The sequence below is a fragment of the Melozone crissalis genome, unplaced genomic scaffold (assembly GCF_028551555.1).
Source record: "Melozone crissalis strain CALT ecotype California unplaced genomic scaffold, PUWL_Pcris_2 ptg000107l_1, whole genome shotgun sequence".
Taxonomy (NCBI): domain Eukaryota; kingdom Metazoa; phylum Chordata; class Aves; order Passeriformes; family Passerellidae; genus Melozone; species Melozone crissalis.
In genome coordinates this window covers 1,584,942-1,611,333 of record NW_026535884.1, presented here as the reverse complement: position 1 = coordinate 1,611,333, position 26,392 = coordinate 1,584,942, and the positions used below count along the sequence as shown (strand labels likewise).

At 42.9% G+C, this 26,392-nt stretch overlaps 1 protein-coding gene across 5 annotated transcripts in view; it reads right to left on the bottom strand.

The window, feature by feature from the left end:
- Window positions 1-728: 728 nt before the first annotated feature.
- The window catches only part of VPS13D (vacuolar protein sorting 13 homolog D), a 103,594-nt gene continuing 77,930 nt past the window's right edge, over window positions 729-26,392 (bottom strand). For all 5 annotated transcript variants that reach the window (XM_054291955.1, XM_054291957.1, XM_054291956.1 and 2 more), the window contains 5 exons: window positions 25,004-25,136; window positions 22,487-22,682; window positions 7,654-7,785; window positions 3,232-3,472; window positions 729-1,813 (listed from right to left, as the gene is read on the bottom strand). In XM_054291955.1, the coding sequence (XP_054147930.1) occupies window positions 1,682-1,813; window positions 3,232-3,472; window positions 7,654-7,785; window positions 22,487-22,682; window positions 25,004-25,136 (834 nt within the window). In that variant the 3' untranslated portion in view covers window positions 729-1,681. The remainder of the gene's footprint in view (window positions 1,814-3,231; window positions 3,473-7,653; window positions 7,786-22,486; window positions 22,683-25,003; window positions 25,137-26,392) is intronic.

Here is a 26,392-nt window from a genome sequence, read left to right as displayed (position 1 = left end):
GAAACTGGGCCAGGGAAAAGGGCAAGGGAGAAAAGGGCAGGAGGAGAGTGCAGGACAGAAAAGGGGAATAAAGGGGAGGGCAGGGAAAGGGGGAGGACAGTAAAGAGGAGGAAAGGTGGAAAGGATGGGAAAAGGAAGGACAGGGAAGGATGTGATGGGTAAAGGGGATGAGAGCACTGGGAAAACAGGAAGGAAAGGAGAAGAGAGAAGGAAGGAAGACATGGAAAGGTGCCATTTCCATGCAGTCAGAGACAGTTCTTCCTTCCTGCCCCTGCTGAGGTGATATTTCATCTACTCTTTACTACACCTTGAAGCTGGGCAGGTTTTTTCACACAAATGATTGAGTTCAGAGCATCCCAAGGGTGCCACTGTTCAATGACTCCTCATGGGTGGTTACACACCCCAAGCACTCCATCCATCCCCTGCAGTGCCCAACACAGCAGTGAGAACTGCTCCTTGTTCTCCCTCCCCACCTTTAGCAGGCCAGGATTTTACAAGAGCTCAGAAGTGGCCTCATTCTAACCTTCAGCAGCAAAATAATCCCATGAAAGGACTTTACCTTCAAATTATTTTACCTTTTATAAGATCTACTTACACTGAATCAAAGGTTTATGAAGTCACACTTTAAAATGCAGCTTTTAAATACTCAGCAGCAGAGTTGTGTCTTCATACCCAAACCTGGCACCTCCAGGGAGTAAATGTGACACTGAGGGCTCCAGTTCCTGTGGGTCAAGGTGTTTAAAGCACTCATTGCTCCCTCTTCAGTGTGGTCACACTTAATGAGACAAATACCAATGTGCTGTACAACATCAGGGAAAAAAATTGTTGTCTTTTTTATTTAGAAGTTTAGTTCTCAAAATATTGTGAAGTCCAACAAGCTGGTAATCTCCTCTCCCCCCACCCTTCCTCCACCTGAGGGAAGGAAAATCTGAAGTTAAATGTTCAATTTCCAAGGCTGCTCACTTCAACTACTTCAAAAACAAGTCAGAAAAAAGGCTTTGAGATGCAGACTGTGAATGTAGAACTGAAACTTCCCTGTATTATTTACCAAAATACAATTTTTTTTGTTAAAAAAGAGGCTGACATTTCAGTGCAAGACCAGGTCTCCTGTATTTACCTGTATTAGTGAGTTAAGAGAAAAAAAAACCAACAAAAAGCCCACCAAACAACCCAACCAATGCCCCCATATCACAGTGTTAATGCACCTTATTCATGGTGTTAAAGCTCTAAACCACAGGACACCTGTGCTCCAAAAGCTGAAATTAATTCTTGATTTTATTTTTTAAAGGTTTATCTACATTCCTGTACTGTGAAAATCAGTTTTCTCAAGGAAAAAAAAAGACAGAGAGAGAGAAGGGCTTCTGTCAGGTAGTGCAGTATGACTCAGTAGAGCTCCTTTAATTTCTTTACACAGTAAACAGACTCATATTTATACCAACACCCTCTGCAGTTGTATTTACATGACACTTGTACATATATACATGTTAGCAAAATACAGGGCTTCTCCCAGACCCAAAGCTGTGGCAGCTACACCTCTGGTATACAACTAGTGCTTAAAAAAGAAAAGCCTCCTCTTTTGTTTTCTCTAAATACTAAAATTATATTTTTTCCTTCTCTAGTCACACAGTCCTGGCTCCAGCCTGGTACTTGCAGCTCTTTCTGGCAGTGAGGAAATGGATTTTCAAGAGTCCAGCTCGAGATGCTCTTGATTTTCACTAAGTCTCAGCATCAGCTGCTGCTCATAATAAAGGCTCTTTGCATAGTTGATTTCTTGGGACACCTTTACTGCCAGAGCTTCTGATTTCACTTTCACCTGCAGAAAGAAAGAGGATTTTTCTTAATGTCCTCCTGCTGTCAGCTAAAACAGAGTAGATTTTAGATTTGAGGTAAGGGACAGAAAGGTTTCAGAGGAGTTTCCTTCTCAGCATTTAGGAGGCAGCAGGGAAGGAGGGTGAGGGAGCACCAGGTACACACACAGATATTCAGGAACACTGTGCCATATCTGAGGTTATTTCCTTTGCCTCCCCTCCCACCTTTTATCTGGCTGCTCTGTTTGGAATGTGAACTGCCCTGGGTCAGGGGTGAGCCTGTAAAACAGCCCCTGAGCAACTACTGAAATGGCACAGAGCATAAACACTGCTGCCAGCATCAGAGACCTCACAGAAAAACTGCTGCATGGAGGAGGAGATTACACAGACAGCAAAGTGCCCGTGTGGTAAAAAGTTAAAAGCATTTCACAGGTAAATACAGGTTTCTTCCTGTTACTTTGCAGCCTGTGGGACTATTTTAGTGTTTTCCTTTCTTCAGCTTTCTCAGGAGTTCAGGGAGCCACTGAAACCTTGGCAGCAGCTGTTTCCAGAACAAAACTTGTGCCTAAATCCCTTTTTTCCCAAGGGGAAGGGTGCCTAAATCCCTTTGCTCCCAAGGGGAAGGGTACCTAAATCCCTTTGCTCACGAGGGGAAGGGTGCCTAAATCCCTTTGCTCCCAAGGGGAAGGGTGCCTAAATCCCTTTGCTCCTAAGGGGAAGGGTACCTAAATCCCTTTTTTCCCAAGAGGAAGGGTGCCTAAATCCCTTTGCTCACGAGGGGAAGGGTGCCTAAATCCCTTTGCTCCCAGGGAAAGGGTGCCTAAATCCCTTTGCTCCCAGGGAAAGGGTGCCTAAATCCCTTTGCTCCCAGGGAAAGGGTGCCTAAATCCCTTTGCTCCCAAAGGGAAGGGTGCCTAAATCCCTTTGCTCCCAGGGAAAGGGTGCCTAAATCCCTTTGCTCCCAAAGGGAAGGGTGCCTAAATCCCTTTGCTCCCAGGGAAAGGGTGCCTAAATCCCTTTGCTCCCAAAGGGAAGGGTGCCTAAATCCCTTTGCTCACAGGGGAAGGGTGCCTAAATCCCTTTGCTCACAGGGGAAGGGTACCTAAATCCCTTTTTTCCCAAGAGGAAGGGTGCCTAAATCCCTTTGCTCCCGAGGGGAAGGGTGCCTAAATCCCTTTGCTCCCAAGAGGAAGGGTGCCTAAATCCCTTTGCTCCCGAGGGGAAGGGTGCCTAAATCCCTTTGCTCCCAAAGGGAAGGGTGCCTAAATCCCTTTGCTCCCAGGGAAAGGGTGCCTAAATCCCTTTGCTCACGAGGGGAAGGGTGCCTAAATCCCTTTGCTCCCGAGGGGAAGGGTGCCTAAATCCCTTTGCTCCCAGGGGGAAGGTGCCTAAATCCCTTTGCTCCCAGGGTGCCAGTGCTCACCATGGGCCGCTGCTGCGAGGGGCCGGGCATGGCCAGCCCGCTGCTCGTGTTCACTGCCTTCTTGGTGAGCTGGATGTAGACATTCCCGTGGTCCTTGGACACCAGGCAGTGGTACAGGTCATCATACCTGACCTCCAGGAAGATGCAGTCCCTGTCTGTGAAGTCTCCACTCTTCAGGAAGTACACGGCCTTGGAGGAGATGAGCACGCAGTAGCTGTCGATGTTCTCCACAGCGATGAAGCTGCAACAAAGGGGAAAGCATTGTTAGCTTAGAGCTAAAAATAGCAAATTAACAAGTGTCCTATCCTGTCTGTGACCTTCAGAAGTTCATCAGAAAATTAAGTAGTGCCACATGTACAATTCCTCTGTATTTAATTTAAATTGTTTTGATATGGAGCTAATGAAGGACGCTCTCACCTATTTATAAAAAGATCGTGCTGTAAATCAAATATTGGTGCTGCCTGCCTGGTCATCAGCTTTGGGCATTACAGGTACACATAAAAATGTCTTTTAGGAACAGTAATTTCCATGCTCTGGAGCACTGCAAATCCTAATGCTGAAGCTTAATTGCAACTAACTTCAGTAAATGAAATTGCTGTAAATGCTGTAAATCAAATGCTGTAAATCAAATATTGGTGCTGCCTGCCTGGTCATCAGCTTTGGGCATTACAGGTACACATTAAAATGTCCTTTGACAAGGACTTAGGAGCAGTAATTTCCTTGCTCTGGAGCACTGTAGTTATGATATTTTCTCTTAGGAAGCTGAGAGACTTCAAGAACAAAATGTAAACAATGGTTATCTGCTGCTGTGGAATGCAACAGGTGGATCTGTGATTGGTCTCATAGAGTTGTTTCTTATTAATGGCCAATCACAGTCCAGCTGTTTTGGACTCTGTCCGAGACACAAGCCTTTGTTATTCATTCTTTCTTTTTCTATTCTTAGCTAGCCTTCTGATGAAATCCTTTCTTCTATTCTTTTAGTATAGTTTTAATAGAATATATATCATAAAATAATGAATCAAGCCTTCTGAAACACGGAGTCAGATCCTCGTCTCTTCCCTCATCCTCAGACCCCTGTGAACAGTCACAGAGCACTGCAAATCCTAATGCTGAAGCTTAATTGCAACTAACTTCAGTAAATCAAATGCTGTAAATCAAATATTGGTGCTGCCTGCCTGGCCACCAGCTTTGGCATTACAGCTACACATAAAAATGTCTTTTGACAAGGACTTAGCAACAGCAATTTCCATGCACTGGAGCACTGCAAGTCCTAATGCTGAAGCAAATTGTAACTAATTCAGTTCCAGAGCTGGTACGTGAAAGGTTTGCAGACATTTATGACAAGAGCTATCCTGCAATTCTCCTGTGCTTCTCTGCTCCCCACGCCTCCCTGCCTTCAAAACCAAAATCAAGTTGAACCTGCTGCCAGGATCAGTAGCAGAAAAGAGAAATTAGCTGTTTAACAAGGGGTGAGAGGTTAAGCAGCAAGCAGGTTTCCCCAGGGAGATTAGGCTGAGTGATGAATAGGAAGAGGGAGAGAAGAGTGAGTTAGCAATATTGAGAGTTATGATGGCTGAAAAGAATAATTATAAGGTGCAAAAGTGAAATGGAAGTTGAACACACAAATGCTTCTCCCCCACTTCTGGTTTCCAACTGAAATGAACCTCATTAGTGGGGCTTTAAAAAAACTGAACAATTCAACAGCATTGAATGTGGAATCACAGCTGAGCAGAGTAATAGAGCAGTGCTAAACAGAGTAAAAAAGCTCTGCCAGCAGCCCCCAGGGCTGACAAACATCTGTAAAGGAGGATTCTGCTGCTGTCAGGCAGGTTCCCAACTGCTGCCCCCTGAGCCACTGCTCACACAAACCTGCCTGCTGTCCTCACACCATGCAGAATCCTCCACTGCCTTAGAAATCTGTGACCTCTGTCACTAACCCAGTGTTTTTGGTAAACAGAAAAGTTCCCAAATCTCCAAATGCACCCTTGGCTCTCCCAGTTAAATATCACTGCACACACAAGCTGCTCTGATCTGCAGTTAAATAAACCCAGAGCTATAAAAGATATGTTAATAGCCAAAAATATGGCAAGAGGTCAGGCCATAGTTTCTTTTTGTGGTATAAAAGGATAACTGCAGTAATTCTGTATTCCAATCCTCTCAAAGACACTGCTCTGCACTTTCCCTCTGTGCCTTCACTCCCCTCACACCAACTCCAACCCACACTGTCCCCACACTGTCATGTGCTGGGAAGGACACAGCCTCATTAAAAAGGGCCTGGAACATGCTCTGCCCAGCTCTAAGCTTGGATGAAGCTCCAGGAAGATAAAAAACTGTGTTCCTTCAAGTAAAACAAACTGGGAGAAAAGTGGAGTTTGGCTTAGAGGAACCCAGGTGAAAGACAACATGAACAGAGCTCCAGACTCAGCACTGCCCTGCAGTTTTCCATTGTAGTTCAAACACTTCAGGGTAAAGTTCTGCCTTTGAAATGAGTTAAATAGGATGGAGAGTGACATTTTTTATGAAGTGTCACAGAAAACTTAATTTGAACCCAGAGCAGCTGCAGAAGAACAGCCTGGTGCCCTGGACAGGCACATCAAACACAGCGTTTGAGGGAGGCACCAGGTCCAGCTGGGTCAGGATGCCACCAGGGCCACCAGGACACCCATGGGGACAGAAGGGGCACTGACAGCTGCTCCCAAGCCCAGGGGATGCACCTGGGCACTGCCCAAGGGCTGCATTTGCTCTGAAAGAGCAGCACATGATGCATGAACTTCTCCTTAAAAGACTTTTACTGGTGGCATGTATCTATTCTGAGGAATGGAAACAGAGGTCAGTGAGTTAATGGAGAAGCCCAGAAACATTAGCTAATTTGTAGTTCAGGCTCTACATTTTGTTCTAAGTTTGAGTCATGCACCACTACCTTTGTTCTTGCCAGCTGTTTCTTTTTTCTCAGTGTCAAGTTCTTAAAACTGGTATTTTTAACCTTTTCAGATATTACTGCAAGATACAACTTTTTTTTTTTAAACCCATACATCTACACTATTAAAAATATCTCAAATTAATAAAATGAAAAATTAAATGAAACATGATCCAGTAGAACAAAGTAGAAGCAACCAGATCTCTGGAGAATTTGTGGGGTTCTTAACAACATCAGGAAGTAATTACACAATATTTTCCAGAAGTGAAACAGCGAGCCTAACTGGAAAAAAATGTGGAAACATTTAGTTAGAACAGTAGAGCAAGGTATTAAACCCCCTTTTATGGATTTAACTCTGAAGGAAAATATGCAAATAATCAGGTCTTCAAATGTGTTTCTGATTATGATACTAGGATAAAAGTCAGAGGCATAATTTTGTATTTATTTTCCATGACAAGAAACACTGTGTTCCTGCTGAATGATGTTTCTAATAGCCAGAGTCACAGTGAATGAACAGTGTGACTTGGTGACAAAGGCCACTGCACTGCTATGGGCTACACCAGGGATTGGTTTTGGTCACAAGTTGCTTTTTCCAGAGCCATCCTGAATAAGCACAAAGATCCTGAAAGGAGATGGAAACAGGATACCCCAAATGTGAACTCACAGGGTGACAAGTGGCAGATTGCAATCTCTTCCTGAGGCAGAACCTGGAGTGGCACATGGAACCTGCCCAGTGACACTGGTGACACCAGGTGACCCTGCTGAGCCTGTACCCCCTCTGCCAGCCCCACCAGCAGCAATTCTGACCCTCTGCCTTGGCAGATGCTCTGGTGGGTGACAGACACAGCATCTCACACCCTGCCCTGACACAGCTATCAGTAACTATGGTGGAGATCAGGCAAGTGATGAATTCTGCATTTAGACTCCAATCCAACAAACTGATATCCCCCTGTAGAATCACAGAATAATTTGGGTTGGAAAAGCCCTCTGAGACCACCAAATCCAACTGTTCTCCCACCACTGCCCAGGCCAACACTGACCCATGTCCCCAAGTGCCACATCCACATGGCTTTTAAATCCCTCCTGGGATGGTGACTGCACCATTGGAAGCTGTGCCAGGGCTTTATGACTTTCTATGGATAAATTCACCCCAATATCCAACCTGAACCTTCCCTGGTGCAACTTCAGGCCATTTCCTCTCATCCTGTCCCTTGTTGCTGTTCCCTGTTCTGTGGGAGCAGAGCCTGTCAGGGAGCTGTGGAGAGCCAGAAGGTCCCCATGAGCCTCCTTTCCTCCAGGCTGAGCTCCTCTATCCAGCGCTCCAGACCCCTCCCCAGCTCCATTCCCTTCCCTGAGCACACTCCAGCCCCTCAATGTCCTTGCAGTGGTGAGGGCCCAGAACTGAACAAGTGTCTGTGTGTGAGGCAGTTTTAGACATGAAGACATGAAGGCAGCAAACAGAACAGAAATGCTCAGAGGAGCAGTGGAAGTGGCTGGGTACTCACAACTCATCCTGGATGTTGTCTGTCAGCTTGAAGAGCTGCTCCTGTCCCTCTGCTTGGCTCTCCAGGTAGCGGGGCAGGAGCCCCTGGGGTCCCCTGCAGCACCGGGGCTTCCGCACTCGCTCTGCCTTGGTCCTGCAGCCAGAGAGAACAGAGAAATCACCTGCTGCAGCCTGTCCTGCCACTGACACTGCCTGCACACTGACTGCTAGGCTTCTTCAAATACAAAGCCTTCAAAAATCCCAGGTCTTCACAAACACTTGGATCTGGAAGATGTGGTGTCTACTCACACATTTCTATGAGACGCAGAACGAAACAATAATAAAAATAGAAGAACTTTGTCTACAATGAAGTAGCTAAATTAGTAGGAAGAAGTGACCTAAGCAGTGCACACTCTCTTAAGGTTTTGGGATATATTTATCAGCAGTTTTACTGATTTGATAATTTATTCTTACTGCTCTAAAGAAAGCGTGCAAAAACCTAGAGAGAGCTCTCACCAATGGACAGTGCCAGGAAACTGCAAACTCCATGGTTATGGAAATAGGAACATGACAGAAGTAAAATCCTCATTAATTAGGATCCCCACAACAGGGTTTAACATACTTTACCCTTCTGTGTGTCTATTAAAAATGACAACAAGAAGGACACACACTTGTGGGCTGACAGCTTCACACATTTCTATGAGACACAGAACCATACAATAATAAAAACAGAAGAACTTTATCCACAATGAAGTAGCTAAATTAGTAGGAAGAAGTGACCTAAGAAGTGTACACTCTCTGAAGGTTTTGTGTTGTATTTATTAGCAGTTTTACTGATTTAATCATTTCTTCTTACAGCTCTAAAGAAAGAGTGCAAAAACCTAGAGAGGGCTCTCATCAATGGACAGTGCCAGGAGACTGCCAACTCCATGGTTATAGAAACAGAAACATGCAGTTAAATTAAGACAGAAGTAAAATCCTCATTAATTAGGATCCCCATAGCAGGGTTTAACATATTTTACCCTTCTGTGTGTCTATTAAAAATGACAATAAGAAGGACACACACTTGTGGGCTGGCAGCCATCAGAGGTTGATATTGGCCACAGCACTGCAGAACTGCAGGCTTGGTTCCTCCCTTAGCAGAATTTTGTTAAAAAATAATACTCTGAATTCCTTCAAGCTCCTGGAACGCCCTGCCCCTGAAGAATTGTGTTACAGGCTGCTGAACCCTGCTCATTTTCCCTGTCCCTTCCCAGCAGCATCACTCTGGGGCTGCCCCATGCTATTTCACAGCTCCTCCAGGCTACTGCTGTTACAAATTTCCCAGCCAAATGCACCATTTTGGGTCAGTGCTCTCCCTTCCCATCCTGACTCTCTGTAAAACCCTGCACAAGGAACTCCAGCCTGTCTGATCCAGGGACAGAATGAAGGTCCCATGGAGCATTATCTCTGCTTTTCAAGCTGCCCACCACCACGAGAGAGCACTCACCTGCTGGGGTCCATGCTCTGCAGATGTTTTCCCTGCAGCCTCATTTCCTTGTCACCTTTCCCCTAACCCACACCTGAAGCCTGGGCACCCTTTTAAAATTTGTTTTCCTTCAAGTTTTTGACAACTCTTAATGCAGTGGTTAGAGCTGTGCTATTAATGTTCTAAGGCTCTAGAACAAGTCACCTCTCCTGCCCCTTAAATTCCTTAGGTACACACAGGATTCACCTGAACCATTCTTGTCTTTCTAAACCTACACAAGAGGTGAGAAACACATGTCTGCTTTTACCTATTAGAGTCTCATAAAGCAATAAACAGAAGTGTTTGCCTCCATGAATGCAAAATGTTGAGACAAAAGTTCCAGAGAAATTAAAGAATTCCAACCAGTATAATTCACACCTTCCTGTCTGTCCCACTTTCTAACTTCCACATGCAGGAAAATGGCAAAAAATCACCAATCAAAGAAGCCCCTGTTGGGTCTTAAACCTCTCTATGGCACCTACTGACAAGTTCAAAGAGTGACTGCCTGCAGCCTTAGGTGGGTTTTAATTAACAGTGGCCAATCAATAATGTTTTACTGAAACTTTCCATCTTGGAAGGCTGGATAACTGGGACAGAGCAGCTGCACTGTGCAGTGGGTTTTACAGGAACCATCCTTCAGACAAACATTCCCCTGTGCCAGCCTCTCTAATATTCCATAATATTCAACATGCCAGCCTCTCTTAATATTCTGTAATATTCAACATACCAGCCTCTCTAATATTCTGTAATATTCAACATACCAGCCTCTCTAATATTCTGTAATTCTGTAATATTCAACACACCAGCCTCTCTAATACTTTTACTTCCTTGAGAAGAGAGATTTGAAGCATTGCAAGCAAGACTACCCTAATGGAACAGAACAGGGCCTTTTAATCCCACAGACACTGTAATTTCAGGGAACACTGGTTTCTAATGTTTGGCTCAAAGCAGGTCAGAGAAAAAGCACCAGTGCTACAAAGGGCACCACAATGGATTTCTGAAGCTTTGGCAATTTCTGAGCCAAGGTTTTATGTTTTGGTTTTGTTTTTAAATGGAAGAAGCACTTCAGAGCACAAGTTCAGTGTTCATTGTGCTTTCAGACACTGATTCTGGTGATAACAGATCATTCCCTGCCTGGTGATAAGGCCAGCAGTTCTCCAACCCAGTGCCACTGGTGCTGGGCTTGAACTGCATGGATTGAATCCATCACCCCCTTGGCAAACTGCTTTGTTTGGTCTGCACAGCTAAAAACATTCCACACCACTTGATTTTTTTTTAATCTAAAAATTTGTTCTACTGTCTCAAGTTGCGTTCTGTAAATAATAAGCAAGCCTGGTGAAATCCCAAAAGCTGCAGATTTGTCAAGCAGAGCGGGCAGCAGTGCCCACATCTGGCTCCCATTAGCCAGGCACTCAGCAGATCTGCTGATTCCTTTTTAATAAGCACACGAAGGCAATCCAAGGCAGGAATGGCACAGCGGGGAATGGTGCTGCTGGATGGAGGCACAAAGGGCTGGGAGAGGGTGTTGGGAGGTTGGGATGAACATGCAGCCCTGCCCTGCTCCCAGCTGAGCATTGCAGCTCCCACTGCAGCTGACTGCAACCAGTGGCATTTACTGCTGGGCATGTGCTGAGCAGTTCACAGAATCCTTGGAATGCAGCTGGCCAGTTTCAACCAGAAGTTTTGTAATCAAACACATCAGCAACCTGATGAAGGAAGTGGTCAGATATTAGTGAGGATAATTATTGACCAACTTAGGTTGAGAAAACTCTCCAAGAGGCATCCCATGCTTTCCAGAATCACCTGTCCTTGTTCCTTCACTCCATTTCCACCCCTATCAGGTACCAACCCCACCAGGTTCTACCATCAGGTCTGTAATCCTGCAGATCATCAGGTCTATAGGTCACAGATCAGGATCTGTGATCCCTGCAGAACTGCATAAATACACTGTGGTTTTGAGAACAACAACTCTTACTTATCTCTGATGGCCTCTTGGACCTCAAAAGTTTCCCTGAAGTGTACCCTGAGTACCTTAAAAACATTAAAAAATAAAATTTAGAAGGCATCAAACTTTGTATATCAAAAGATGTTGTTCTGCTAAAACAAACCATCCCTATTCTAAAATGATTTAGAAATTATTTACAAATTTACATCTTTCAGTTTCCTCAGTATCACACCCAGAATAATTTTTCATCATGATACAGCTTCAGGAAATGTAGCAACTTCTGAGAAAAACCAACATGGACAAAACCCCATGACCAACACAGTAATCACTGGATTTCATTTAAAATGTGTATCTGGGGGATTTCTCTTCTGGGTAAGGGAACAGCAGTGGCAACCACAGATGTGTTCAAAAACCCAGCCTGAGCATGCACATCCCAAATCCTTCACTGTTATTTTGGTTTTTTAAATTAAGTTTTTTAATGTTTATATTTTTGTAACAAACTTTTTAATGCACTTTATGTAAATGACTTATTGCTTTTTATTTTTTATAGAAGAAGAGAAATTTGATGGACTGTTGGTTTGTTTAGTGTCATTGGAGAAGTAGCACTGTCATCATCCTCCAATCCACGGTGACTTTTGGAAATCTATAAATGTTAGAGTCAGAAATGACTTGGTATAATGACTTTCAGCATGGCAATGATTTTTATCCCCTTGAAATAATTATACAACAATCTTAATTCAAACAAAGGAAAATGGCAGGTAATGTAAGACACAATTCAAAAGCTGCTGGTATTTTCAAGAAATAATAAAATCAAACTATTGCTGGCTCTGAAAATAGTCTGTTTCCTAAATACAGGGAGTGCTTTGTCTGAGGAGGCTTCAGTGCATTTCAGACATTAGAAGTGACACAATCTGGTAAATTAAGGGAGGAATAACCTTTATCTTCTACCATAAAATCCACAAGTAAAATACCTGGTCCACTTGTTTGAGTTCCAGACCATGCACATGATTTCCATGAAATGCAGAATGAGGACAGTGCTTGTGGCACAGACATGATGGGAGGACACTGTGCAAAGAACACTTGGGAGTGCCAGAACCAATTAAATGCTGAACAATGTATGCCTTAAAAACTGAGCTGAAAACTCAGCCATGACAGAGACAAACTCAATGCTGCAGCCATAGCCTGAGAACACATGGATAACAAATGAAAACAAACGTGTGCCACGGGTAATGGGGTCTGTAGTGCACACTGCACCTCTGCACAGCACTAAAAATCCACTATTTCCACTATTCTTTCCTCACTGATGCACTTAACTTTGTTTCATGTGCTGAAGCCATGTGATGAGCAGGAATATTCCCTGAATTTACTGAACAGAAGGGGACAGACAGCAGGTTTTTGATGTGCCTGTTCTCAGCGCCTGAGAACATTCAATGCCTTGGGCCTAATTTCAGGAAAACATGTGGCAATCCAGATTCCTTGCTCCCTGGTGATTCTACTGCTGCTCTGTTTCAAGGGGTCAGTGCAGTTGCCTCCCATCCTGTGCAGGACTTTGGGGTGCAGTCACTGATGCCAGAGATGCAGCAAAGCTCTGCCACGGGACGATGTGGAAACCCAGAATATTTCTGTGTCTGCTCTGGGGTGCCCTGACCCCCAGGGGAGCACTGAGTCTGACCCTCATTCATGGAGAAAGTTTCCTAAACATCAAGATAGACTGGAATCCACAAGAGTGTGAAGTAGATTTTTAGTATGTTTTGGATGGCAGCACGATAGAGGGCACAGGGTGTCGTCCTGGGTTTCTTCTTCATGGGTTTGGGTGGCATTTTGTAATTGGGCAGAAAAGTCTGCATTGCAACTCTTTGAGATCAGTTATTGGGTTAAAAGGGGAAATAATCCAGGTATCAGCTCCTAATTGGATAGTTTAGTCTGAAAAGCCCTTGTACCAAGAGACTGTTGGCCATTTTTGTGCTTTTCCAGTGGTGCTTTTCCGAGCCTGGTGTGGACAGTGTGCAAAACTTTAGATAATAAAAAATAAGAATCTGAAGACTAAAATAATCCAGTGGGTCTCTCTTTCCTGTCACAAAACCACTCCAGGAGGGTCTCCCCAAATAGGGGAGCCCCCTGGGAGGGCCCAGTCTGAGTCCCAGAAGTCTGGGAATCAACAACAGGTACCCAGCAGGATTCACTGGCCGGTCCCAGCACAGATGCTGTTAAGGTGTGTTAAAATGCACACATGGTGCTGTCAGTTGAGTGCTGGATTTGGCATCAGAACATCTCAGTTAGATGCAAGAATGTGTAAAATCACGGGCCAGACAGCTCCCTGCTGACTGCACATCTGAGGAAGCTCACATGCGCCGTTTATTCCAGCAAACGCATGGAATATATTGTGCTTGTTAAACGTGCTCCCAAAATGCTAGTTTCAGGCAGAAACATGCAAATAAACGGTGCCTAGGGTTAAAACCTCCCACTTACAGTTAAATCCCTCCTCTTTGGAGGGATCTCCCAGCTCAGATGCTGCAGACCTTTAGCTGACCCGACGTGCCTTTAGGAGAGTACAGCATGCTCAAGGAGCAACTGTTTATCATGGAACTTGTTCCTGCCAGTTTCTTGGAGATAGAGCTTTTCTCCCCCTTGCCTTTTCTTTTATACACCAGATGAAAAACAAAATTCAGAATTATTCCCTGTGTTTGCAATTGTACATAACCTCATCAGGCTCCAAGTTCAAAAGGAATTAAGAGATTAATTAAGACACAATTTAATTGTGACATCCATATTACAAATCCAGCATCTGGACAAGGTGAATGAGCTTGCAGTAGAGACAAAGCACTGACACCAGCTGCACTCTGGGCATTAACTGCTGGCCCTTGCCCCACCTGTGCCTGTAACAGCTGTAAACTCACACTTTCTCAAGCACTTTGGGAACATCAAGCTTAAGAAGTTGACAAAACACAACACTGCCATCCCAGCTTCCAATTCCCCCCAGACTCCTCCTGTACTGATTACAGGGATGAAAGCAGCTGTCACCCTAAAGGTTCCTTGTCAAACCAATGTGTTGAAAAATGCCCCCATTCACCTCCTGAGTGGATGTAAAATATGGTTCTCAGCAGGGATTTCCTGCAAACACCTGTCTGAGAACAGGAGCTGAGCAAAGTGAAACCAAAGTGCCCAGCACCAGAACACTGCTCAGCCTCAGGGCACTGTGTGAGGGTTTAAAATATTAAATACTGTCTGCTGCCAGGCAGGACATAAGAGCATTGCTCTTATGTCTGTGCCCATGGAATCCCAGACTGATTTATGCTTAAAGCTCATCCTGGTCCATCCCTGCCATGGACAGGGACACATTCCACTGTCCCAGGCTGCTCCAAGCTGGCCTTGGACACTGCCAGGGATGGGGAGTCATGTTTATAATGGTCCCACCAATGCTGCTCAAGAAATATCCAGTTGCAGCAAATACAAACAAGGTCACTTCAAGTGTAAAATACTTCAATCTAACAGAAATGCTTTCACATTGTATTCCTGCCTTTCTGGGAAAGGGAAAAAAATCCAAATCAGGGGCCCTGCCCAGCATGGCTGTGCATGAAGGACTGTGTCAATCAACTCTAATTACTAATTTCTTCTCTTTCCAACCCTCCTTTTATATTTCTCAGTTATTACAACTAGGGCTGCAACAGGCACAGCTCTAGCATAAACCTCACCCAACAAAAAGCTACTCACGAGGTTTGTTTTGATTTTTAAAGTTTGCAGTTGCAAGAACAATTCAGATCAACTGGCTGTACTTACAAAACTGATAAAGAGCATTCCACATGTTAACAGCAACATTAGGTGAAAAAATTATCTATAAAAATACCAGCCACATGCTAAATGAGGTGACATCAAGGCAATAAATAGCTCCATCTGTATGAAAGAGTTTGCAGAACAACCCACAAGACATCTCTGAACAAAAAAAGTAACACTGGATGAAGTAGTGCTGAAATAAAAGCGAGTTGGGCTAAAAAAAAAAAAAAAAGATCAGTTTTACATATTTTTCCAGGATCACTTTATAAATCTGCTGCACATTAGAAATCAGACACACATGTACATTTTCCACGAGTACGGAAAGTTGAAGGTTTACATTTTAATAGCAGAGCGCCTGTTTGTGAATGGCAGCAGTGTATATTACAGGCAGTGTGAGAGGGTTAAACAGGACAGCCTCGACTCTTTATAAACTTTTGCCCTCTGGATATGTACTCATTGGCTGCTGTACAAGACTCGAGCTGTATTACACGCCTTAACGATATGGTTCAACTGTCGGTCAGGCTCGGGGCTGGCGCGGGGCCAGACCGCAATCAATGGGACACAAACCTCCCCCTTTCAGATCATCACGAAGGCTCACATTATCTCCTTTTTGTCGTGCTGGTTAAATTTATGGAGCAGAACCCCGAAGCTGCATTCCTTGGCCTGGGCCGGCCCACGCGGGCCTCCCTTTGTTTGGTACTGTAAGGAGCGTGCTTTGGAGGATTGCGGGGTTGTTAGTTCAGGCACTGACTGTTTGCTCATGACTGAAATGAAAAGAGTTCAGGGGAAGGGCAAAAGGACAGCACAAGTGTAAAACCCCATCCCAGCAGGCCCTGGGCTCCCATCTACCGCTCCGGTCTGGGATTGAACACAAAACCTGATGTTCACGACAAAGGGGAAAGTGTCTGCTAACAGGTAAACACCTGAGCAGCACCTCAGCTCTCCTCATTTCAGGCAAGCCTGTAATTGCTACATATGGGGGTCCCAGTTGGTTTTTTTGGGTTTGGATTGAAAGCACTTGAGACAGTAATTTGTGTTCAAACTCGAATGTTTTTTATTTTTCTTTTTTAAAATTTTTATTATTTTTTAATTTTTTAAATTTATTTTTTACTATTTTTATTAGTAAAATAGTCTCACTACTGTGAGTTCTGCAGCTTTTCATTAGAAGGCACAAAATGGCCAATAATTTCTTGTTACAAGGTTTTTTAAGACTAAACTATTAAATTACAAACTGACACTTAGGATTATTTTCCCTTTTTACTTAATAACTGATCTTAAAGAGCTTGCAATGAGGACTTTTCTGCCTATTTACAAAATGCCACCTAAACCCGTGAAGAAGCAGCATGAAAAAGAAACCCAGGACAACACCCTGTGCCCTCCATCTTGCTGCCATCCACAACACACTAAAAATCCCAAAACCTCAATTTCTCACCAAGTGACACACCTACACTGCTCTCTATAATCTATTTCCCATGTTTGTGGATTCCAGTCTATCTTAAAGTCTGGGAAACTTTGTCCATGAATGAGGGTCAGAGTCAGTGCTGCCCTAGGGGTCAGGGCACCCCAGAGCAGACACAGAAATATTCTCAGTGCCCAGAGGTTTTGGGATTTTTAGTATGTTGTGGATGGCAGCAAGGTGGAGGGCACAGGGTGTTTTCCCAGGTTTCTTCTTCATGCTTCTTCTTCCTCCTTCTCCATGGGTTTGGGTGGCATTTTGTAATTGGGCAGAAAAGTCCCCATTGCAGCTCTGTGGGATCAGTTATTGGGTTAAAAGGGAAAATAATCCAGGTGTCAGCTTTTAATTGGACAGTTTAGTCTGAAAAGCCCTTGTCCCAAGAGATTGTTGGCCATTTTGTGCCTTCTAATGAAAAGCTGCAGAGCTCACAGCAGTGAGACTGTTCCACTGATAAGAAATAATAAACACCTGAGTGTGAACATGAACTGCTGTCTCAATGCCTTCACTCCAGACCCAGAGAAACCCACAACTGGGACCCCCATACTTTCTGCTATTTTCATGAAGTGAAAATCCTAGAAAAAGGCTCAGAAGAGATGATGCAAACTCACAGAATGTGCATGAGATGTTTGTCAGTGCTGGGGCCCGAGCCTGACACTGGCCTGCAGGGCTGTCCTGGAACATGCAGCAGACACTGCTGGCCTGAATAAAGCCTTTGTTCCTTCCTGCTGGGCAGATGCTCCCAACTTATCTCACCTCATTCTGAGCAGGCAGATCTGTGAACTGGAACTGCAAATACTTTATGGCCCATCTTTGATGACTTTTAGTTGGTTCTGCTGATGCTCATGCATGAATATAATTATTTTCTTTTTCAAAGACTGTGCAATTTTATTCTAGGAGGCACCAATGCAGACTAATTAAATCTACAGCTCTCTGGAACTGTTTCCCATAAAGCAAGTGTTACACAGAATACACCAAGACAGCAGTAACCTTTAGCAGAGATGCTGTGATCTAAAAAACACAGTAATGCCAGAAAACAGGAAACACACAAAACACTAAGAAGTGTTCCTTTTACTTTTTGGCCTCTGTGTCCTAGAGCTTTGGATGAAATAGAAGATAGTTAGACAGAACATGCAGGCTCTAGAAATACAAATATTTCCAGAAGACATCAAACTTTCTCCCTGTCTAGCTGCATTTGAGTTAACAGTTAAATACTGTGAAGTGGGCACTCAGAATAAGAATTCCACTTTGTGAAGCAAATATTTCATGTCACACAAAATTTAAGTAGTAGAATAAATCTGTAATAAATCCAACAAAGGATTTATCTGCTCTTTTCAGAAGGAGGTTCATAACTGCTTCTATTTCTGATGGACTATGCCAGGCCAACATTACATTGCCCTGGATTTAAGTGAATTGGGAAACATTAGTCACCTACTACAAATGTCTGTGTGCCCCAAGAAACTTTCCCATGGCCTCCAGAAGTGTTGCACTGGAAAGGAGCAAGTTCTGAACCCACAGTGTCTGTTTTCAGCCAGCTCTCCTTTCATACCTGACCAGACTCATGCCACACAATGCATTTCCCTCATTAACCTGCACCTTTTCCAGACCAGTTCCGGCACACAGTAACATCAATCTGAACCCAGATTTCTGCACTGAACCCAGCCCAGGCAGCAGCTTAACAGGAGCTGGGCATGGCTCAGTGGATGCAGCACCTTTCACCAGGGATGGAAATGCAGCTGCTTTTACTTGGAACATCATGGCACTGCTAACATGGCACATGTAACAACATGGCACTAATGAAAGAAGAATGCAAACCACAAAATCCAGTGGTTTACATTCTCAGTCCCAGTCCAGGACAGGGACTGAGCACAGGAGGTTGGGCTGACAATGAGGAAAAGCCCATGGCTACAGCTGTGCAACAGGGAGAGGAATGGACAAATCTGCTCAAAGAAAACAGATTATCATGAAGACCTGTTATCCCACTGGGAAAAAGAACAAATGATAGGAAAAATCACACTGCTCAAGTAATTTCTTGATTAGACTGATAAATACATTTTCTCTCTGGCTTCTAGGAAAATCTCAGGAAGGGTTTATCAAGATAATAGCAATATCCCCTTGACCAGAAGGGCCTTACATGACTGACATTATTGTAAAGACTTTTAAAGTCAGACCTAGATCAAGTCCAAGGTCAGGACCAAGTCTGGAGCACATACAGAAGTGTAAAAGTTCAAACAATACTGATGTGTTAAACCTGAGAACCTCATGGCAGTATGTTGGCTGAGTTGGTCTCCATACAATTAGTAACTCATTTCCTACTTCTGCTCAGTGTCACTGATATTCCTGCTCTCAACCACACTGCTTTTGAGCCCACAATGTAAATCACAGCTAACAGAGAAATGGATGCAAAAAGGCAAAAAAAAATTGAGTTATAATTATCTGCTTTTGACATTGCATCAAACTTTGCAACCTCACTGCACAACTCCAAGTGATGAGCAAAGGAACAATTAGCACAGGTTCCTACTTTCCATATGAAGTACACTTAAAATAATAAAATATTTACATAATTTTCTCTGATTATTAATGGCTTTTCAATCTCAAACTATTTTTTACTAATAACAGTCTAGTTCATGGACAAAACTAATCAGAATTGAGGAGGTCACAGAGTTATCTACTTCTAATTTTCACATTGTGACTCAGAAAAGAACACAAACTCTGGTAGCAACAGTCCAAGAATAATCTTAAACTTGCACTGATCTGGCAGAAGCCTGGGAGAAAGAAATAAAGGCACTTTCCTGCACTACTTGTTAGGTTAGACACACATCTAAATATAAATGTTCTTTACTTGTGCTGCACCAGGACGTAAAACACGTTTCTAGGCAAGAGCTCTCCAAGCATATCCAGAGACATAACAGCTTTCCTGTTCTGAACTGGGCTTTAAAACTTTTGGCAGTATATGAAAAATATGGAAATAATCAGAACTGTTGTATGTGACACTGGAGTACTTGGAACACATAAAACCCTCTCAATAAAGGTATCAAATCACAGGCATTAACTGTTTATAAATTAGATCTATGCTGTACTTCCACCACTGCTTTATGCTCTCTTCTGCATTAAATTTAGAATTAGTAGGGCATCTTTATGATTAAATAATAAGTTTATAAGATTAGCCTTGAAAAAGTCCAGCCTAAAGTCAGATGAAAAATATATTTTCTTGCCCTTTAAACCAATCAGCTTTGAAACTACACCTTCAAGGTCTAAAGGCTTCACCTGTGCCTCAGCCACGCTGGTCTGGTTCCATGTTCCCAACATATGGCATGTGCCAGCTGCAGGAGTTCCAACAGAAATCAACACATTTGAAGGCAAAAAATACTCATGTCCATGTAGCCTGATCACAGGAACACATGCTGCAGACTGTTCCATTCCATTCAAGAATCTGAAGTGGATTTGCTGGAATCAGACTACGTCTTTTAGGAAAGCCAAGAGCCTCAATTAAAATTCTTCATCCCACTCAAACCTGATCCAATGGTTAAAGTCAAGCAGCTGAAATTCAGAGTTTTTTTTAAAATTCAACCATGTAATTAGAGAATTGCAAGGGGCCTATAATTTACAGTTACATATCCTGCTATTTAAATGCAACTTGCAATTAAATGGCTGAGTCAGCTTTGCAGCAGCACCAGAACAGGCACAGGGTCAAAGAGCTCTTGTCACACTCATGAACTGAGCCCTCAGGTGCTGGAATGTTGGGGGACACAAGACAGATGATGGACTTTGGACCTGGTTAATATAAGAGATTTGGTAACAGGATAAAAGCAAATGGAACTTTGAACATTAGACCTGGATTGCAAGAAGAGTCAATCAAACGGGTTTACCGGAAAAAGGAAATCCCATTAGCTCTGCAAGCAAGAGATGTTGTTATTTGCATAAATTTGTGTATGTGATTTTAACTAATCATTGCAGCACACATTACCAGTCTCCCTGAATAGTATATAAGTGTTTATATCCCACAATAAAATCAGGTTCTGATCACCAGGTCAGTCTCCCCATCCCTCTCCATCGCTGACACTCCACTGGAGCTCAGCTCCTGCCATGCCTTTCCAGTCCCATCCATCAGGGAAGGCTGCTCCTGTGTGCTGAGCTGGGGAGAGCCTCCATGGCCCAGCAGGCTCCAAGCAGAGCCAGCAGCTCAGGCTTGGAACGTTGCTCTCCTGCCATTCCAAACCACACATACTTGAGCAGTGACAAACACAGCGGGGGGATAGCGGACACAGCAGCCCAGAAAACAGACAAACCCCGGGTCCTGTGGGGCTTTCTAAACCCACAGAAGAACAATTTGGCTCCTTCTTATACAGGCACATAAAACCCACACACCAAACAGAACGTGAATGCAAGGTTGCTTACAGATGGAGGTGGCATTTTGGGCCCACCTCCCCCTAAACCCCTAACACTATCTACATATTCGCAAGAGCTAAAAAAAGTTTTGATCAGACTTGTGTAGACTGGAGTACTGTGGTAACTGAGTAACCCGAGAAAGGTTGGGGCTTTTCTCCCATTTTTCTTTTCTTTCATCCTGTAAAAAAAAGTTGTTGGGTCAGAAACTTACAGACTGTGTGCAGACACTAAAATCATTTCACAATACTCATCTGTGACAACTGGATTTCAAAATCTAGGGGAAGCAAAAACATGGTTCAGCTCATCTGTCTTAACCTCTTAACTGACAGTTAACAAGGCAAAGAGAAATATTTCCCAGAGGAAACACAATGCCAAAATCAGGCTGCCTGGAGATCTTCTTGCCCTCTCTCCCCCAGCTGCTGTCCAGTTTACAACTGTTGATAACACCCACTGTGTGCAGGCTGTATCTCACAGAAGCATGTCAAAACATGAATTTTAAGAATATGTTTCTTCAAATTACAACAGACACCCAAGCTCAACCAGGAATGCAGCTAACAGCATAGACAGGTGTGCTTCTCCCCACCTTTACATAAATCAGTCAACCTGCACAGTCACAAAATTAAGACATGCACAAGTGAAACACTGTATTTTCTCAGGGATGCACTTTGATTTCTCATTTAATTTTGTGCATGCAAATACACTTACTAAATTTCAGTCCTTGACCTCTTGGTTTTATAAATCAGGGTAAGTCCCAAATATCTAAGACACACATGTACAAACTTCTATTTTCAGAACAAAGCTCACCTAGGGTAATTCTTCAGGCTTCCTGCACCTCACTCACACTTCATCAGACTTATTGTTTACTGAAACCCTGATGTAGACCCTTCAGAATTCCAAGAGTGGCATAATAAAACACAGGAAATGGAAAAGCCAAATGGGAAGACAAAACAAGCAGAAAACCCAACATTTTTCAAACATTTTTCTCTAAGCTTTCTGACAACAAAACCTGCTTAGGGCTTTCTTTCACTCCAGCACACAAGTCTCATGCACATGCAAGAGGACTTCTTGGCACAGTAATACAAAGCAAACTCTTGGCCACAAAGAGCACAAAGACTCTCCTCTCAGAGCAGCCCTTTCAGAAATTGGTCCTTTCCCTCTGCCACACTCACAGTCAGTGCTAATAAACATTTATTTATTTAAGCAAAACCATCATTACTTTGCTGAGCCCACATTACAACAGTAACTGACTACAAGAAGAAGCCAAAGCATCTGTCCTGATGTGCTGACACCTCACAGCCACAGGAGCATGGGCACATGCACATAAGGGCACATAGCCACCCCCTTTCATAACTGAGAACTTTGCACTGAATAAAAATTAAAACATAGTGGCACTGTATTGATGACAGAACTTTTAAAATGTTTCAATAACTTTTTCTACAGCAAAATAGAAGCCGGAGATAGAGCAGGGAGAACTTCATTTCAACTCTGTGAGGATTCAGAGGTAGAAGTTTAATTTTTAGCCTAATAATTTGGCTTCATCTAATGGTGTAGGTTAATAATCCCTACTTTAGGTTGCAGCTTTTCCAGGCAAATTTCACTCTTGTTAAAGTATCAGCAAATGCCACCTATTAAACAAAAAGCAAATGGAACGCAATGGTCTGATAACAGCTCATGTTAACTCTGCTCCATTGTTGCTTTGCCTGAGGAAAGAGAATCAGTTCAGAAGCTGCAGCAGGCATTAACACACAGTTTTGGAGTGTTATTGATGAGAAATCCCAGCTGTGGCTCACCTGGGGCCGCTCAGGGTCGTGGTGTCCCTCAGCGCCTGCGCGGTTTCCGAGGCGAAGTCCAGCGCTCCGGCCACGGGTTTGGTGACAGTGCCCACCAGCCCCTTGCCCAGGCCAGATATGAAACCACTGACCCCTCCTTCTGTCTTCACACCTTCCACTGTCGATGTTATCACACTTGTCAATCCTCCAACGATACCTGCCAAAGACAAAAGCAGCACAGAAGTCCAAAATTATTGGCTCTAGAACTTAGAGAACCTCATCCACCTGGTGCTCTCTGCTATCGTATTTGGGGGATGCCCCAATGAAGGAAGGAATGATGAGTCTGATTCCATGTTCTCAGAAGGCTAATTTATTATTTTATGATAATATATTATATTAAGGAATACTATACTAAAGAATACAGAAAGGAAACTTACAGAATGCTAAAAAGATAATAATGAAAACTTGTGACTCTTTCCAGAGTCCTGACACAGCCTGGCCCTGATTGGCCAAAGAGTGAAAACAACTCACAGCAGAATGCAATGAAACAATCACCTGTGGGTAAACAATCTCCAAACACATTCCACATGAGCACAACACAGGAGAAGCAAATGAGATAAGAATTGTTTCCCTTTTCTCTGAGGCTTTTCAGCTTCCCAGGAGAAAAATCCTGGGTGAAGGGATTTTTCAGAAAATGTGAGTGCCACACTCTGCCTACAGGGTTTATTGTGCATTTAATTTAATACACAAACTCAATGACATTAACCAATAACTTTAGACTTTGTATACATGTATACATATAGTATACATATGCATATGTACAGACCATATTATCCCACAGAAAAATATTTGATTAATCAATAAATATGTGTATTTAAAAGTGTTTCTATACTGGTTCATTTCCAGCTGCACTTACACCAAGAGTCCTCATCTATTGCACAGGTTAAGTGGTTACTTAGGATGTGATAAAATTCCATCACCACAAAAGCTGGTACAATTTGAGACAGAAAACAGTGTGCATTTCTCCACTGGATGAAGTTAATTATTTTAAACTGGCACTTTAAATGTCTTTAAAGTAATTTTAAGTGCCTTTAACTGTGATGCTGCTGACAGACATTTTTGTGCACGTTTCCCTTCCAGAGAACTTCAACGCTCTGAGAAATCAAGCAGCTCCTGAAGTTTCAAAAGACTTGGAACAGTTCACATTATCTGAGAACACACTTTGGAGATTTCAAATCGCCATGATTAAAATATCAATTTCTAGTGCCCTGGCTGAAGCACTCACCTGCCCAGCTTCCAGCAGCCCAGGGCTCCTCTGAGGTCTGCAAGCACAGATCAGGCAGATCTGAACTGCCAAACTCAGGAAGCACAAAGTATTTAAATCTCTCCTCTTGAGTAACTATAGTTTATGATTAAATCCTGTCTGTTGAAATGTAGTAATTAGCAGTTCCTTTATTTTTTAAAAACACAGAATGGGAAGCATTTAAAAATGCCACAGACTTAGGACTAGAAGAGTCACAGTAATTACTGGATAATACAACACAGTGAAGTGCTTTTATAATGGACTTTTCAGCAGAGATTCAGATAATTTGGATTTCCTGTGTTTCTACCAATTTATGGCAGACTGTTCAGCACATTAGTGTGAGAGGAACCTTTCATGATTCATTTCACACCTACACAGTGTCTCTGTGTGACCAAAGCAAAAGGACTTTTCTCAGCATAGAAAAGATCCTCTTTTAGTCAAAGCCAAATCAGCTTTGCACAGGCTGCAACAGTTACATTTAACATTTAAATAACTGAGCCAAGATGATGCAAAATATAAATATTTGATTTAAACTTGGCTTGTATTGATTTAACCTTCTTCAAGAGATAAATCATAAACTAAATCGATGTGAAGTTCTGGCCAAATTAAAACTAGCTCACTACCCTTTACACAAATAAATGTCTCCAGTTCCTAGTACTCTGAAAAAACCCACAAAATAACCCAACTGGTGAAATGTAACTTTAAACTGATGTACTGATTCCAAGGAAACTCAGGTTCCTGGAACTAAAAGCAAATATAAGAAAGCTACAACCCAGCCATATTCATTTTTTTTCAATGTCTGGCCCTCAAAAAATCTGTTTCTGTGGGTATTTCATGTCTTGACAAAGAAATGGATATTTTGGATGAACTTTCTTTGTAATTCTCATTTTAATTTGCAAAAGAAGCTTTTACTTACAGTTACATGTGAAAAACTCTGATTATTAAATGTAGTTTCTGTTAGTAGTATTAAATGTATTTTCTGCATACATTTAATAGAATACTTTAATTTAATACTACATTTTATAGTATTAAATGTAGTTTCTGTAGGTTCTGACCTGAAGACCAAACAATGCCCCCACCCTGACCTGCCAGCATAAAGCTGAAAACCAGAAATTCAGGCATAAAGCCTCTAACAGCTCCACTGCCCAGGCTCCTAGCAGTAACACCCACTGCTCTCTGCAATCTGATCATGCCATTTAGGAGAGAAAGGAGTTAAAATTACAGCTAAGGGTTACCATGTGCAAGTCCATGGATTCCAGCTACCAGGTGCTCTCCACTGGTTGCAGCGTGGTACCGGATGTATTCCCGCTCTGTCTGGTGCCTGTTATCCATCATCTTCCCCAAACCATCTGACAGAGTCCCAGCAAACTAAAAGAGAAGATCATTTCTGTTACTGGAAGAACAGAAGCTGTTTCTCCTAAGTAGATTCACTGCAGAAAATTTCTGGATCCTATTTGTGAAATGCACAATGATACAACTCATTGTGATACACAACAGAATCCATCCAATCCTTTTGCCACGGAGAAAGCTCAGAATTGTATCAGCAGGTGCACCTGGAATGCTGAGGTGACAAGGAGGTGCCCCAGCTACTGTGGCCAAGCAAAAAAAACCCCCACATCTGTGAAAGATGTACCAAAAGCGATGCTCATGACCCAACTGCAACCCCTCAAAACCTAAAAATAAATTAACATTTATTAACATTTAGATATAAAGCTTTTCCTCTGCAAAGATATGTGCAAATCATCAAGGTAAATATGCCTGTCATGAAACTACAACATTTTTAAGAGCTAATTAAATTATTTTCAGTAACTCAAGGTAGAAGTGTTGTAGGAGTGGGAGCCAGGCCACACTCATGGCACAATGTGGGGAGATCCCTGACAGGATTCCCAGCTGTGCTGTTGTCCTGGTTTAAAGGACAGATATCTGCCAAGGAAGGCAGAAATTGGAGAATGCAACACCTCCTTCCCTCCAAATTATTATAACTTTGAAATGACTGGAATTTCAGGAAAAGATATAGTATACTAGCATATCTTTTGCCTCTCATTATCATTTCTTAGGCAACAAATGGGAGAAGATTCTCTGAGAGAGAGGAAAAAAAAAAAAAAAAAACCAAGAAAAAATCCTAACCTCCAGCAAGTGTCCACAGGTACCAAACCAAAAGCTCAGGGGGAACCCTGAGTGTGTGTGTGGAGCATTTTGAGTCCTTACATCTACCTTGAAAAGTGTGGGGGAGGACTGGAGACCTGCTCATGGATGAAAGGGAACATTATGTCCAAACAGGATTTGTTCTGGGAACTCTGACCATTGCTGTGAGCAAGTCAATGAGAAAGCACCAAATAAAAATGATCTGTTGTGATCTGCTGACCTTTAATCTCATGTAATCAGACAGAAACCAGAAGCTTGGTGGATGGAGGGAAGGAAGAAAAGGAGACAAAAAACCTGAAACCTTGCCTTGTATTTAGGATATTATTAGAGAAAAGGGCTCATAGAAGGAATTTTCCTGGAATACTCTACAAAAATGATCTGGTTTTTGATTATGTAGAATTGGACACTTCTTGTACCACTATGAACTATCAGCACTTTTATTTCCTTTCAAGAAATTAACAGATTTCATCCTCTCCACC